Source organism: Hyla sarda, chromosome 6 (assembly GCF_029499605.1).
Source record: "Hyla sarda isolate aHylSar1 chromosome 6, aHylSar1.hap1, whole genome shotgun sequence".
Lineage (NCBI taxonomy): Eukaryota > Metazoa > Chordata > Amphibia > Anura > Hylidae > Hyla > Hyla sarda.
Window position 1 is genome coordinate 183964306 of NC_079194.1, and position 17296 is coordinate 183981601.

General features: G+C 46.0%; 1 protein-coding gene across 4 annotated transcripts in view; it reads left to right on the top strand.

The window, feature by feature from the left end:
- Window positions 1–17296, top strand: part of ANKRD11 (ankyrin repeat domain containing 11) — a 421326-nt gene that overhangs the window by 232193 nt on the left and 171837 nt on the right. For all 4 annotated transcript variants that reach the window (XM_056526022.1, XM_056526021.1, XM_056526025.1 and 1 more), the window contains one exon: window positions 16576–16705. In XM_056526022.1, the coding sequence (XP_056381997.1) occupies window positions 16576–16705 (130 nt within the window). The remainder of the gene's footprint in view (window positions 1–16575; window positions 16706–17296) is intronic.

A 17296-nucleotide genomic window follows, 5' to 3' on the forward strand; every position in this document is an offset into this window, starting at 1 on the left:
TGCTGGGGACCCCCAGGATCGTCGCTGCAGCACCGCACTATCATTACTGCACAGAGCGAGTTCGCTCTGCACCTTATAACGGGCAATACAAGGGGCGGAGCATCGTTACGTCACAGCTCCGCCCCTCGTGACGTCAGGGCCCGTCCCCTTAATACAAGTCTATGGGAGGGGGCATGGCGGTTGTCACTCCCCTGCCATAGACTTGCATTAAGGGGGTGGACCGTGATGTCATGAGGGGCGGATCCATGACATCATGCGGCTCCGTCCCCTGTATCGCCCGTCATTATGCACTGAACTAGTACGAGTACCGATACTTTAATTCTGGTACTCGCCGATACCAAGTACGAGTACTTTTATTTTAAAGGGAATCTGACAGCAGGGTGACGTGGTTTCTGGCGCTGCTTACCATGCTTATATGTGGGTTCCTTGTTGTGTACAATGGAGGCGGCTGCTGTAGTATGAGCCATGATTTCTCTCTTCGCCATTGGACAGAACAGGAAATGTGCATTGGCGGTAAGACCGATGTACACATGGTGAGCAGCGCCAGAAACCGGGTCCCCTGCACTATCTACCTATAAATTGAAGTTGGTGCAGGTGACTCTGCTGTAAGAGAGGTAGTATCCCCTTGTAGGTAGTATAGATAGTTGCAGACATTAGTAGCAGCCCCCCTGTAGACCGCAACCCCCCCCCCATGTAGACAGGGCCCCTCCTTGTAGACAGCACCCCCTCTTGTCCCCCCTGTAGACAGCGCCCCTGTGTCCCCCTTGTAAACAGCCCCCCCCATGTAGACAGCTCTCCGCTTGACCCCCTTGTAGACAGTGCCCTCCGTGTCCCACTTGTAGACAGCGGCCCCCCCCCTCCTTGTAGACATGGCCCCCCCCCAAGGAGCAGTGTCCCCCCTTGTAGGGAGCAGGCCAGCCCCACCCTCCTTATAGACGGCAGCCCCACCCTCCTTATAGACGGCAGCCCCACCCTCCTTATAGACGGCAGCCCCACCCTCCTTATAGACGGCAGCCCCACCCTCCTTATAGACGGCAGCCCCACCCTCCTTATAGACGGCAGCCCCACCCTCCTTATAGACGGTAGCCCCACCACCTCTATTCATCCTATACATTACAATGACAAGCAAGGGCCGATCCTAATTGGGTACATGTTGATGCTCTTTTAACCTATCAGTGTGCTCTGTCTTCCTATTGGTGGCCTCCTGTATGGATGAAAGGCGGGCTCCTTTTGAAACCACAGGGGCTTCCGTAATGTGGCATCCCCCCCCCAAAAAAAAATTTCAGCAAAATTTGCTTTCAAAAAGGCCAAATGTGACTCCTTCTCTTCTGAGCATTGTAGTGCACCCACAGAGCACTTTACATCCACACATGGGGTATTTCCATACAGAAATGTTACCTCATATTACCTCTTGTAAAAATGGTAAATTTATGGGGAATAAAGCATTTTAGTGGAAAAAATATTCATTTACTCATCAGACTTTACCGAAAAGTCACCTAACACCTGTGGGGTGTTAAGGCTCACTGTACACCTTGTTACATGCCATGAAAGGGTATAGTTTCCAAAATAGTATGCCATGTGTTTTTTTTTTTTTTTTTTTGTCTTTTGCTCTTATGGCACCATAGGGGCTTCCTAAATGCAACATGCCCCCCAAAAACCATCTCTGCAAAATTCACTCTCCAAAATCTCATTGTCGCTCTTTTCCTTCTGAGCCCTCTAGTGCACCCACAGAGCACTTTACGTTCATATGAGGTATTTCCTTACTCCAGAGAAATTGGGTTACACATTTTGGGGGGCTTTTTCTCCTTTACACCTTGTAGGAGATTTTGAATTTTCTCCAATTTACTGCTATTCCTGTGAAACGCCTTAAGGTTTATACAAAATGACATTCAGTTTGTTACTTTGAGTGGTGCAGTTTTTATAATGGGGCCCTTCGATTTTAAAAATTTTGGGAAAAATTGGAAAATTGCTGCGGAACTTTTAACCCCTTAAGGACTGAACCCTTTTTTTTCGCAATTCTGACCACTGTCACTTTATGCATTAATAACTCTGGGATGCTTTTACCGATTATTCTGATTCCGAAATTTTTTCGTGACATATTCTACTTTAACATAGTGGTAACATTTCATCGTTACTTGCATCCTTTCTTGGTGAGAAATTCCCAAATTTCATGCAAATTTTGAAAATTTTGCATTTTTCTGACTTTAAAACTCTCTGCTTTTAAGGAAAATGGATATTGCTAATTATATATTGATTCACATATACAATATGTCTACTTTATATTTGCATCATGAAGTTGGCATGTTTTTTTTAAACTTTTGTAAGACATCAGAGGGTTTCAAAGTTCAACAGCAATTTTCCACAAATTTTCTAAATCGGAATTTTTCAGGACCAATTCAGTTTTGAAGTGGATTTGAGGGGTCTTCTTATAAGATATACCCCATAAATGACCCAATTATATAAACTGCACCCCCAATGTATTAAAAATGACATTCAGCAAGTGTGTTAACCCTTCAGGTGTTTCACAGGAATAGCAGCAAGGTAAAGGAGAAGATTCAAAATCTTCATTTTTTACACTCGCATGTTCTTGTAGACCCAGTTTTTGAAATTTTACAAGGGGTAAAAGGAGAAAAAGCCCCCCAAAATTTGTAACCCAATTTCTCTCGAGTAGGTAAATAACTCATATGTGGATGTCAAGTGCTCTGTGGGTGCACTACAAGGCTCAGAAGGGAAGGAGCAACAATGGGATTTTGGAGAGTGAGTTTTTCTGAAATGGTTTTTGGTGGGTATGTCACATTTAGGTAGCCCCTATTGTGCCAGAATAGCAGGAAAAAAAAAACCACATGGCATACTATTTTGGAAACTATAGCCCCCCCCCCCCCCCCCCCCCCCCAAGGAACGTAACAAGAGGTCCGCTGAGCCTTCACCCCTTAAGGACCAGGCCATTTTACACCTTAGGACCAGAGCGTTTTTTTGAACATCTGACCACTGTCACTTTAAGCATTAATAACTCTGGGATGCTTTTACCTATCATTCTGATTCAGAGATTCTTTTTTCGTGACATATTCTACTTTATGTTATTGGTAAAATTTTGTCGATACTTGCATCGTTTCTTAGTGAAAAATTCCAAAATTTGATGAAAAAATTTAACATTTTGCATTTTTCTAACTTTGAAGCTCTCTGCTTGTAAGGAAAATGAATATTCCCAAAAAAAAATTTTTTATTCACATATACAATATGTCCACTTTATGTTTGCATCATAACATTTACGAGTTTTTACTTTTGGAAGACACCAGAGGACTTCAAAGTTCAGCAGCAATTTTCCAATTTTTCACCAAATTTCCAAAATCACAATTTTTCAGGGACCAGTTCAGGTTTGAAGTGGATTTGAAGGGTCTTCATCTTAGAAATACCCCATAAATGACCCCATTATAAAAACTGCACCCCCCAAAGTATTCAAAATGACATTCAGTCAGCGTTTTAACCCTTTAGGTGTTTCACAGGAATAGCAGCAAAGTGAAGGAGAAAATTCACAATCTTCATTTTTTACACTTGCATGTTCTTGTAGACCCAATTTTTGAATTTTTACAAGGGGTAAAAGGAGAAAATGTATACTTATAATTTGTAGCCCAATTTCTCTCGAGTAAGCACATACCTCATATGTCTATGTAAAGTGTTCGGCGGGCGCAGTAGAGGGCTCAAGCGAAGGAGCGACGAGCGGATTTTGGAGAGTACGTTTTTCTGAAATGGTTTTTGGGGGGCATGTTGCATTTAGGAAGCCCCTATGGTGCCAGAACAGGAAAAAAAAACACATGGCATACAATTTTGGAAACTAGACCCCTTGAGGAACGTAACAAGGGGTACAGTGAGCATTTACCCCCCACTGGTGTCTGTCAGGTCTTTGGAACAGTGGGCTGTACAACATTTTTAATTTGCACAGCCCACTGTTCCAAAGATCTGTCAGACACCAGTGGGGTGTAAATTCTCACTGCACCCCTCATTACATTCCATGAGGGGTGTAGTTTCCGAAATGGGGTCACATGTGGGGTTTTGTTTTTTTGCGTTTGTCAAAACCGCTTTAACAATCAGCCACCCCTGTGCAAATCGCCTCAAATGTACATGTTGCACTCTCCCTTCTGGGCCTTGTTGTGCACCCCCAGAGCACTTTACGCCCACTTATGGGGTATCTCCGTAGTCGGGAGAAATTGCATTACAAATTTTGGGGGGCGTTTTTCCCTTTTACCTCTTGTCAAAATGAAAAGTATGGGGCAACACCAGCATGTTAGTGTAAAAAATTTTTGTTTTTTACACTAACATGCTGGTGTAGACCCCCAACTTCACCTTTTCATAAGGGGTGAAAGGAGAAAAAGCCCCCCAAAATATGTTAGGCAATTTCTACCGAGTACGGCGATACCCCATATGTGACCCTATTCTGTTGCCTTGAAATACGACAGGGCTCCAAAGTGAGAGCGCCATGCGCATTTGAGGCCTGAATTAGGGATTTGCATAGGGGTATTCTACGCCAGTGATTCCCAAACAGGGTTCCTCCAGCTGTTGCAAAACTCAACGGCTGTCCGGCAATACTGGGAGTTGTTGTTTTGCAACAGCTGAAGGCTCCATTTTGAAAACAGTGGCGTACCAGATGCTTTCATTTTTATTGGGGAGGGGGGCTGTGTAGGGGTATGTGTATATGTAGTGTTTTTTTACTTTTTATTTTGTGTTAGTGTAGTGATTTTAGGGTACAGTCACACGGGCGGGGGGTTACAGCGAGTTTCCCGCTGCGAGTTTGAGCTGCCGCGCAAAATTTGCTGCATTGCAAACTTGCAGCCTGATACTCACTGTAAGCCCCCTGCCCATGTGAGTGTACCCTGTACATTCACAGGGGGGGACCTCCAGCTGTTGAAAAAACCACAACTCCTAGTATGCACAGTCCATCAGTGCATGCTGGTAGTTATAGTTTTGTAACAGCTGGAGGCACACGGGTTTGGAAACACTGAGTTAGGAAACAGACAATGTTTCCCAACCAGTGTGCCTCCAGATGTTGCAAAACCACAACTCCCAAACATTCTCAGGCATGCTGGGAGTAGTAGTTCGGCAAACATCTTTAGAGCCAGATGTTGTAGAACTACAACTCCCAGCATGCTTGGAGTTGTAGTTTTGCAACATCTGGAGGACTACAGTTTGCAGACCACTAATACAGTGGTTCCCAATCTGTGCCCTTCCAGATGTTGCAAAACTACAACTCCCAGTATGCCAAAACTGTCCAGGCATGCTAGGAGTTGTAGTTCTGCAACATCTGAAGGGCCAGATGTTACAGAACTACAACTCCCAGCATGCCTGGACAGTAAGGGCATGCTGAGGATGTGTAGTTTTGCAACATCTGGAAGGGCACAGTGGTCTCCAAACTGTGGACCTCCAGATGTTGCAAAACCAACTCCCAGCATGCCCAGACGCCAAGGGCTGTCTGGGCATGCTGGGAATTGTAGTTTACAGGGTCCCATTACAGCAATGCATGTCGCTTTACGGCGACGTGCATTGCTGTAAAGGGCCCGACCGCGGCTGAAGATCCACTCACTTGTCGCCGCTGCCGCCGTCTCCGCCGCCAGGATCCGGGTCTTCAGGGACGAGGTAAGTACCGGGGCCGGGCCCCAGCACTCCCCCGTCCCCCGCCGCGTTCTCCGGTCTTCCTCCCGTCCTCTCCGGACTTCAAGGGGCCAGGCAGGGCGGGAGGAAGTAAACCCCCCCCCTTGCGATTGGTCGGTTAGAGTTAACCGACTGATCGCAGGGGATCAGAGGAGGTGGCAGGCTTTCCACCTTGCTCCTAGGCTCCAGCATGGTCCTGGCTGTCTGACAGCCGGGATCATGCAAAATTACCGGGCGGTCGGGTCCCAGAGACCCGATCAGCCCGGAATCGCCGCAGATCGCAAGGGCGATTTCCCTACATGGCCCCCCTCGGCGTTTGCCCTGGATGCCTGCTGAAGCATTTCAGCAGGCACCCGGTTCCGATCTCTGCCCGGCGAGCGGCAGAGACCGGAAAACGCCATGACGTTGTGGAACGTCATTGGTCCTTAAAGCCCAGGGTGGCATGACGTTCCACAACGTCATTGGTCCTTAAGAGGTTAAAGGACAACTGCAGCACAATATACACTTATTCCCTATCTACAAGATAAGGGATAAGTGTTTGATCGCGGGGGGTCCGACCGCTGGGACCCCACTTGATCTCCCTAACGGGGCGCCGTCATTAGCGCTGATAGTGAGCGCTGAAGGCGTGTAGCGTCGACCTAGAGGTCAACGGTGACGCCCCGTCTCCTCCCCGTCCCAATACAGTTCTATGGGGGAGACGGGGAGGCAGGAACACTGCCTCCACGCCTCTCCCATAGAGATGTATGGAGAGGGCGTGCCGGCCACAACGTCATGCTGCGGCTGGCACGTCCCCTGCACGGAAGAGCCGCGGCCCCGTACAGGAGATCACAAGGGGTCCCAGCGGTCGGACCCCCCGCGATCATAGCTCTCCTATTTCATCCCACAAATATATACTACCCATTGTGTGATCTGGAACATTAATACATGTATTAACTATGGACCAGGGGCAGATATATTATATAATCTTATGCCCATCACAACCAAAGGGAGGAAATGGTACTTTCTGTTTTGAACTATATGTGACTGAGGATCACCTTTTTTTTGTTTTTAAGCGTACCTGTTGTTTACAAAAACTTATTTTTAATAATATAGATAATACCATTATCTGTTTATTTGTAATATACATTAATTAAAAAATGGGTGTACTTTTTGGGTGAAATAAGGCTGTTCCTGCAGCTATTGCATGTGTGTCTCTGAGGAGACCAAATACAGCAAGTGAGGGCAGGACAAGCGGGTTTTTTTTTTTTTTTTTTTTTTTTTTTTTTTTTTTTTTTTTTTTTTTTGCAGGCTCCGGAATTGTCAATCATCCTGCTCTGTGGGTTGTGGCTTGTGGCTTGGATGTTGGGCTAAGCGGTCGCGCGTGCCGGAGCTCCCGCGTCTCTGCACCGAAAACCCTGATTGAATTCTCTGTAAAGTGGCCGGTACTTGCCCCTGTGACTGTCTGGGGCTAGCGGAGGACCCAAGGACATACCTGGTGTGTGGTGGTGGCAGGAGCGGCGGTTCAGTTCTCCTGCTGTAAAGTGGCAGACTCTGAGGGAGGCAGTCTTCTGGTGTGGAGTGGGGTCCTCTCTGCTTCAGCTGTTGGGCGGTTTCTCTGAGGCTTTGTGGTGCCGCCGGCTGCTCCCTTCCATCCCCTGGGCTTTACTGCATCATCTTTGGGCAGTAAGGACGGGGCGCCGCCATTGCAGGCTTTGTGAGCGTAGCTTCCCTTTCACCTTGGATACTCCTGGGTTCTCAGCGCTGCCCTGGCGCGGCGTCCCTGGGGCTCCGGGCTGAACCTGCTGCTGCTTGTGTGGTGGACCTCCATATATTCTGCTTTCTTACCTCTGCTGCCTTCAGCCCTACCATTAAGGGTGCCCTATAGTGTTCTCTGTTGCTGGACTGCCTTTCATACCAGGGTGCCTGCTGTTACTGGGCCTCTTCCTGCCTAAGGGAACTCTTCGCTGCTAGATGCTGCATACTTCACATGGACTGTGAGTACCTTGGTGTCTTGCTGGGACTTGTGGAGCTGTGCGGTCGGCCTCCTTGGTCTGCTGTATGCAGAGGGCCCTGCTCTTGCCCTGTGTGCTTCATCATATGCATTCCTCGGACTGGGTCACTGGTGACTTGCTGCCTGCTCTGTGTGGGCCTGGTGATCATGGGTGGCCCTCGTAACAAGAAAAAAAATCCAAAGTGTATGCTGAGGCCTCTTGGCCAACTTCCGATGAGGAGGCTTCCTCTAATGACTGGTCCTCCTGCTCTAATGGCTCTTTTTAGCGGGATCCTGGTGCTCAGACCCCAATTGCTACTAAAGATTCTGTGCTGGCAGCGAAAAGCGCGAAGCCAGTTCTCTAGACCCTGAGACCATCCTCAAGGTGACTACCCTTATCCGCCTTTCTCACTGTTTGAAGGGTCTTCGACTCCCCACCAGCCATGGTCCCCTGAAAGGCCAGTCTATGATGTCACAGCTATGGACCAGCGGTTCTCAGAGCTCTTGGCTGCCTTTACCTCCTGTCAATCCATAATGGTGACTAAATGGATGAGCTGTTGCAGGATTTTGTTATCTTGCGACATGAGACCTAAAAGTTACGTGAACGCACTGAAGAGGTGGAACGCAGGGTCTCGGCGGTGGAAGAGACCTTACACCCCCTACCGGAGCTGGTTAATTCTTTACAGCGTCAGGTCACAGAAGTACTCAGTTGGATGGTTGACATGGAAAACCGCTTGAGGCACAATAACATACGATTGGTGGGCCTCCATGAAAAGGTAAAAGGGGGATGATCGTGTTCCAGCTTGGCCTCGGCGGGCTTATCGGGTTCCAGCTCGGCCTCCTCCTCCTGCTGGCCCTCCACGTCCTTTCCTTGCCAAACTTCTTAACAGGGACAGAGATGCTGTTCTCCGGGTGGTGCGGATCAAGGGCGAGGTCATCTGTGATGGAAGCAGGGTGTCGTCCTATCTTGATTTCTCTGTGGAGCTTCGTAAGCAGCGGGTGAAGTTTACGGAGGTCTGAGCGAAGCTTCGTGCCAAGGGCTACCGCTACTCCATACTGTATCCAGCTCGCCTGAGAGTAGTGGATGGGGCCTCTACTAAGTTCTTCACTTCTCCGACTGAATCTCTTCACTGGGTGCATCAGGCCTCCAGATTGAACTGTCATGGACTGTCCTGCTACAGACTACTCTCCAGGAAGGTTTTCCTTTAGTTAGTGGTTAGGGAGGTAGTTATTGTATAGGGCCTTCACAGGTTCCAGTCTTCCTCTGTAGTTCCTTAGTTACTGGCCACTTTAGTTTCTTGGGGGGTGACGGGAGGGACCTTTTTATTAGCTGTGGTTTACTCTTTTTCGGCATTCTTTTAATGCCCATAGCAGCTTTATTTACGGTCTAGGTCTGCACTGTGTTAGGGACTAACAGTTTTCTCCATCCCAGATAGTGTTAGGGTGTTTTTGGGATGTTTATATTTGTTATGCTTTGTTGCTTTTTTGTTTGGTGTTTGTGCCGGTTTGTCTTTTTGTGGCATGTTTGTGGTAGTGATGGGGACATTAAAAGTTATTAGTTAGAATGTCCGGGGGCTTAACTCATAGTTCAAAAGGCCCTATGTTTAGACTTTGTGAAACGCCAGTCGCTCCATATTATTTGCTTGCAGGCGACTCACATCACGGGCCAGAAGGTACTTGGCCTAATGAGGGCATGGATAGCACAGGGTTACCATGCTTCCTATTCTAGCAATGCCAGTGATGTCTCAGTTTTAGTTGAAGTCCCTGCCCTTGGTGGTTTCCCAGGTAGCTAGTGGCCACTTTGGGAGGATTGTGATATTGCACTGCTCTATAGGCTCCTTCTCATTTTGTTCTTGTTTCTGTTTATGTACCACCTCCATTTCAGGTCTGTGTTGGAGTCAATTACTAACAAACTTTTGTCTTTTCCCTCTTATCCTGTTTTACTTTTAGGAGATTTTAATGTTGTTCCTGCTCTATTGCACCACTGCTATTGACCCTGGCTCCTTATCTTTTAATACCTAGCGCTCGGCGTTGGGCCTAACCGACCTCTGGCATCTCTTTTTTCCTTTTACTCTGCTGTTCATAGATCCTTCTCTGGTGTCCGAGGATCTCCTCCAGGTGTAAGATATTTCCTACACCACTAGGGGATATCAGACCACTCTGCTGTATTGGTAGTTCTCAATCTAGGTCCTAGTCCCCCTCCCGTATTTGGCGCATTCACCATGGTTGGCTACTGGCTGAGGCGGTGGTGGAGGCCTTAGGGGTTGCCCATTCTGAGTACTGGGAGCATAATGCTTCATATCCTGATCCTCTAGTTCAGTGGGAATCCTATAAGGCTATGATAAGGGGTGCTTTTATAGCGGGGATAGCGGGTCATCGGATGCTCAGTTCGGCCACCGAGAATAAGTTGTTGCAAGAGGTTAGTGCTTTATAGGCAACATATATTCGGGATCCTACACCTTAAAGTGAAAGGGCGTGGGCTAAAGCGCAGAGGTCTCTGCTGGTTGTCCAGAAAGATAGGATTCAATTTAAGTTGGCAGATGGGGAAGCAGTGCTTTTTGCATTTGGGGATAAGAATGGGAAGCTTATAGCGTACATAGCGAAGGCTAGTCACCCTGCCGCTTCTATTCCTTGTATTAAAGGGGGGGGGGGGGGGGGAAGAGTTCCATATTGTGGACATTATGGAATTTCTACTCCTTCTTATATTCTGGGATTTCTACTCCTCCTTATATTCTGCTCCTTCTGGACCCTGTCAGGGGGAAATTCTACAGGATTTATCCCTTCCGAAGCTCAGTTGGGCTCAGGCACATGCGTTAGATACCCCTTTAACACTGGAGGAGGTGGGACAGGCTATTAGGGAGCTTCCTAGTGGGAAGACTCTGGGTTTTGACGGGCTCATAGGTGATTGGTATGGGATGAATGAGGATCGTTTGGCCCCTATACTCCGTTAAATAATTTCATTTGGTGTCTGAGGCTGACTCCCTTCCGGACTCTGATGGAGTCGTTGATAGGGGTACTCCCTAAACCTGAGAAGGACCCGTTGCTACCTGATTTCTACAGACCTATCTCCCTATTGAAAGTTGATATTAAGATCTTTGCTAAAATTCTGGCTACTCGCCTATATGGGGTCACTGGCTCTCATTCATTCTGATTAAACCAGGTTCATGCCGGGTAGGGCTACTGATGTTAATGTGAAACACCTTCAGCTTAATATCGCAGCAGTGGGGGAAGGCTCTCCTACAGGGGTGGTGGTTAGTCTGGATATATGCAAAGCTTTTGATTCTGTACTGTGGCCCTATCTCTGGGAGGTCTTGGGCATGTTTGGGTTTGGCCCAAGGTTTTGTGCCTGGGTCCACTTGTTGTATGATTGTCCAAGGGCTCGTATTCACATTAACCTAGATGTTTCGGCCTCCTTTCTCCTGGGCCGTGGGACAAAGCAGGGGTGTCCACTATCAACCTTCCTTTTTGCGTTGGCGATCGAGCCTTTGGCAGCGGCCATAAGTAGAGATCCCACTATATGTGGAATTCCCAGGGGGTCCATTGTGGAAAAGGTTTCCCTTTATCCAGATGACACATTGGTATATTTAGCAGGTGCAGAGGGCTCCCTGGTATCTTTAATTGACCTACTTGATAGGTTTAGCTCTGTTTCAGGCTTGCGGGTAAATTTGGTTAAATCCTCTCTCATGGCATTCTCACCTGATCTTATACTTTCCTCTTTTCTCCCGGTGGGGGTACAAGTGCTCTCCAGTTTCAGGTATCTTGGGGGTAGAGGTTTCTGCAACTCTGGAGGATTATATGTCCCTGAATTTAGACCCGCTCTTGAATTCCACAGTTGAAAGGTTTAATGCCTGGTCCTTTCTCCCTAGCTGGAAGGATTAATATTTTTAAAATGATTTACCTACCTAAATTCCTTTTCTCTTTCATTTGGCTCCCGTGGTCCCCCTAAGAAATATTTTAATAAACTGTGTGGTGCTCTGGGATCCTTCTATTGGCAGGGAAAGTCTCGCAGACTCGGTCAGGCTCTTCTTCAGGCTCCTAAACAGCTGGGTGGTTTGGCTGCTCCCGATTTATAGAACTATTTTCTTGCTTCTCAGTTGGTTTATGCAGTGTGGTGGATTGACCTGCATCTTTCGAACTCTGCAACTGCCTTGGCCGGAGCGCTTCTGGGTTCCTATGAAGCTCTCACTAACTTACTATACAGGTACCATTCTCGCTCCTCCTATCCTCTTCCCTTGCAAACTATAGCTAAAGTGTGGTCCGTGGTGTCGAGCAGGTTTCCACAGCCTTTGGTATCTCCTAGGGCACCCTTGTGGGGAAACATACATTTACCTCACCTACATGGGTTACAGGAGGCCAGATTCTGGGGTTCTCACAGAGTCAAATTCGTGCTTCATTTGCTCCGAGAGGATCAGGTTTTCTTGTCTTTTGCGGAAATAAAAGAACGCTATGGTATCCCTGGAAGTGCTTTCTATAGGTATCTTTAGCTTAGGCATGCGGTTCAAGCGCAATTTGGCTCTCTGACATTTAGTCTGACATGTGGTTTGGGAGTGTCCGGTTATAGCCTCTATTTGGAGGGAGGTTATGTTTCTTTGGCAGATAATTTAGATTGTCCCTTCCTGCTTCCCCCGGTGGTGTGCTTTCTCTAAATCATAAATGAGGTGGTCTCTGGTTCGCATAGACGTATGCTGATCCAAATCTTGCTATTCTGTGCCCGTAAAGTGGTAGTAATGACATAGAAGGATTCTTCCCCTCCCCCTTTGTCTCGCTGGCTGAACCTGGTTGTCCCATTGTACCAAGCCTTGTATATGAGTCGTAGGTGCCCGAAGAAATTTGACAAGGTTTGGACTCCGTGGCTTTTACTGGATGTGTCTGCTGACCAGCCGTCTGGAGTGGTCTATTAAGTTTCCTATAACAGGATATTGGTATTGCAGGGGGGTGGGTGGGTGATGGTGGGGAGGGGTCGGAGTAATTGGGATGTGTGGTAGTGTGAATGTAGTATTGTCTTGTGGGGGCCAATGCTTGCTGAGTGTTACACTTTCTTGTTTATTGTATATATGCCGGTGCGCATAATGCCCCGCTTGCCGGTGCGCATAATGCCCCGCTTGCCGGTGCGCATAATGCCCCGCTTGCCGGTGCGCATAATGCCCCACACCGCCCCCACCGCCCCTCGACCGCCCCCCGACCCGCCGCACCGCGTCGCACCCCCACCGGAGTGCTGGGCAGTATACCGGTATGGATTTTTGCCCATACCGCTATTCCGGGCAGTCCTTCTCCGGGGGCCCTCTTCTCCACTCCGGGCAGGCTCCGGCGTAGTACGCTGCATAGACGCCGCTACGCCGTGACGTCAGGTGCGTCGCTGTGCACGGGCGTCACTGCGCAGCGGTGTCTATGCTGCGTTACTAGGCCGGAGCCTGCCCGGAGTGGAGAAGAGGACCCCCGGAGAAGGACAACCCTGACCGGTTCACCCTCCACCTGGAATGCCGCCGGACACTACAGGATGGATGGCCCGGACCACCCTCCCCGGACGGTCCGTGCAGCAACCAGGAAGGTGAGTCAGGGTTCTGGGATGGACAGGGGTCTGTATAATATACTATACCTACAGTAGGCCCTCCAGCTGTTGCAAAACTACAACTCCCAGCATGCCCGGACAGCCAACGGCTGTCCGGGTATGCTGGAAGTAGTAGTTTTGCAAAAGCTGGAGGCACCCCTAGGCCCGGCGAGTGGTGGCGGTGATAGGTCTCAGGACCCCCGGACAGGCAGGGGGAGAGAAGCGGGTGGCGGCGGCGGCCTATGGCACCGCAAAAGCCACTGCAGTGCATTGATTTAAAGCACCCGCTTTAAATCAATGATCTGCAGCGGTGTCGCGGGGGGGGTTAAATAGCCGATAACTTATAACCGGAATATCGGTATAAGTTATCGGCTATCGGCCCTAACCTCCACCGATTATCGGTATCGGCCCTAAAAAAACGATCGGTCGATCTATCTATATATATATATATATATATATATATATATATATATATATATATATATATATAATGTATGTGTGTGTATATTTAATTTATTTTCTACATTTTTGTTAACGACCATAGACGTCTATACTCGTCCATGTGCCGTTAACCGGGTATGGCGAGGGCTCCGTATTCGAGCCCGCATCATACCGGCCGTCCCCCAGCTGATTCCTGTAGCTGTGGGCCGGTGTTAATAGCAGGCGGCTTCTTAGCTCAGTGATAAAGCCTGGCAGGATCAGGCTTTATCAATCGAGCGCAGAGCACACAGATCAATGTGGTTCCATGATTCCTCCTAAAAGTCCTCTAAGGGGATTAAAAGTGTTAAAAAAAAATTAATAAATAAAAATTTAAAACACACACGTTAACCACAAAAATTTACATTTTTACTGAAAAATGTACTGCATAAAAACGGAAGCCCCCAGAATTTACAAAATGGCGTAAAGTTTTGAGTACATTTTTGAGTAAAATGACGTATATTTTTGAGTAAAATTACGTCATTACAAATTAGAATTGGTGGCGCAAAAAAATAAGCCATCATATGGTTTTTTTTAGGTGCAAAATTGAAAGGGATTTGATTTTTAAAAGACGAGAAAAAACGAAAGTGCAAAAGCAGAAAAAAAGCTTGGTCCTTAACCCCTTAAGGACGCAGGACGTAAATGTACGTCCTGGTGAGGTGGTACTTAACGCACCAGGACGTACATTTACGTCCTAAGCATAACCGCGGGCATCGGAGCGATGCCCGTGTCATGCGCGGCTGATCCCGGCTGCTGATCGCAGCCAGGGACCCGCCGGCAATGGCCGACGCCCGCGATCTCGCGGGCGTCCGCCATTAACCCCTCAGGTGCCGGGATCAATACAGATCCCGGCATCTGCGGCAGTTCGCGATTTAAATGAACGATCGGATCGCCCGCAGCGCTGCTGCGGGGATCCGATCATTCATAACGCCGCACGGAGGTCCCCTCACCTTCCTCCGTGCGGCTCCCGGCGTCTCCTGCTCTGGTCTGTGATCGAGCAGACCAGAGCAGGAGATGACCGATAATACTGATCTGTTCTATGTCCTATACATAGAACAGATCAGTATTAGCAATCATGGTATTGCTATGAATAGTCCCCTATGGGGACTATTCAAGTGTAAAAAAAAATGTAAAAGTAAAAAAAAAGTGAAAAATCCCCTCCCCAATAAAAAAGTAAAACGTCCGTTTTTTCCTATTTTACCCCCAAAAAGCGTAAAAAACATTTTTTATAGACATATTTGGTATCGCCGCGTGCGTAAATGTCCGAACTATTAAAATAAAATGTTAATGATCCCGTACGGTGAACGGCGTGAACGAAAAAAAATAAAAGTCCAAAATTCCTACTTTTTTAATACATTTTATTTAAAAAAATTATAAAAAATGTATTAAAAGTTTTTTATATGCAAATGTGGTATCAAAAAAAAAGTACAGATCATGGCGCAAAAAATGAGCCCCCATACCGCCACTTATACGGAAAAATAAAAAAGTTAGAGGTCATCAAAATAAAGGGATTATAAACGTACTAATTTGGTTAAAAAGTTTGTGATTTTTTTTAAGCGCAACAATAGTATAAAAGTATATAATAATGGGTATCATTTTAATCGTATTGACCCTCAGAATAAAGAACACATGTCATTTTTGCCATAAATTGTACGGCGTGAAAACAAAACCTTCCAAAATTAGCAAAATTGCGTTTTTCGTTTTAATTTCCCCACAAAAATAGTGTTTTTTGGTTGCGCCATACATTTTATGATATAATGAGTGATGTCATTACAAAGGACAACTGGTCGCGCAAAAAACAAGCCCTCATACTAGTCTGTGGATGAAAATATAAAAGAGTTATGATTTTTAGAAGGCGAGGAGGAAAAAATGAAAACGTAAAAATTTAATTGTCTGAGTCCTTAAGGCCAAAATGGGCTGAGTCCTTAAGGGGTTAAGGGGTTAATGACGGTTACACTTTATATTCGTGTGTGAGTTGATTTCTTTTAAAATTTTGGTTTCACCTGCTTTGGTGAAACACATAACTGCATTGGTATGCAGTCAGTTTCCAAATTAGACTAAAACACTTCACACACACACACACTCTGCAAAGCCAAAAGATTCATAAGAAATGTAAAAAGCAATAGATGGAATTGCAACCAGTATAGCTGCAAATTCATGGATGACACATCAGCTAAATCAGGTCAGCACAAATTATACACAATAACCTCTACATTATTCTCTAATGGCCTATGCTAAGCTATAAAAGCAGAAAACATAAGTGTCGATTTTTTTCCTGCAGAATATAGAATTCCGGATCCTACTGTTCAAACACATTGCTGTTCACCATTGCATTTACTGTATAAACATTTAAACGTGGCAATACCACGTATGTTTATTTTTATGTAAACATATTTTTTATATGGAATTTGGGAAAAGGGGAGTGATTCAAACTTTTAATATGGAAAGGGGTTAATGGGTGTTTAAGCTTTTATTCAACTTTTTTCTATTTTTACTCTTTTAGTCCCATTGGACTTTTAGGTGAAATCATTAGATTCCTCATACAGATCAATGTGTTTCCATAGAACCCATTGTTCGACTGGTTAAAGGTTCCTTTTGACGCTGTTAGCTTTGACAGTTGCAATCTAAAGGGTTAATAGCCGCCCGCGGCAATCGCCGCATGTCTATTAACGACATCCCCCAGCTACAGGAATCAGCTGGGGGCCGGCCAGTATGGCGCGGGCTCGAGTCGGGTGCACGTGCCATACATTGGTTGCCATCTCAGGATGAGCCGGCTCGTCCTTAGACAGCAATGGGTTAAACATGTTGCTGTTAATGTTTGTACGGGTATTACCTACACAGCCTATTAGATCTCCTAGAGGAAAATATTTCATGTTTTTTGTCTGGATAGATATTTTTAAGAAACTTACTTTATTTATTTATTTATTTATTTTTTAAGGATAAAGATAAAGTTTCCATTAATAAAACTCCAAAGTTGGATCGAAGTGATGGAGGAAAAGAGAAAACTACAAAAAGAAAATTGCCTTTCTCGATAGGAACAAATGGAGATCAAAAAGATTCAGATACAGGTAATTTGCTAATTTTTGTGTATAACGCATACCTGCTTAAATGTTAAGTTATGTCTATAGAATGAAAATCAATTTCTTTAGCTGCTACATCATTTTAGTTTAACGCCAAAAGACCTACAGGGACAGAGGTGGTCTGACCTGCTTTTGTAAGACCTTCATGTAGAAAAGAAAGTCCCTAATTTCTGACAAATGGAGATTTATGGAACAAATTTGTGCGTACGTGCTGATTTATTTAAGCATTTTCCTAGTAGGCATGAGGTTATCTTGTGTTAACCAGGGCTAATATGAGTTTTCATTGCATTTCTTATTTATTTTGTATTTTTTTATTGGTTTGTCTGATTTTACCTGGTTGGTAATTTTGGACTTCCTTCACACCTTAAATGCTCATTCGAATTCTCAGTAGTGTTCAGTTATATAAAAAAAAAAATTCTTGACTTAAAGGGGTACTCCGGTGGAAAAAATATAATTTTTTTAATTTTTTTTTAAATCAACTGAAGCCAGAAAGTTAAACAGATTTGTTAATTACTTCTATTAAAAAATCTTAATCCTTCCAGTACTTATTAACTGTTGTGTACTACACAGGAAGTTCTT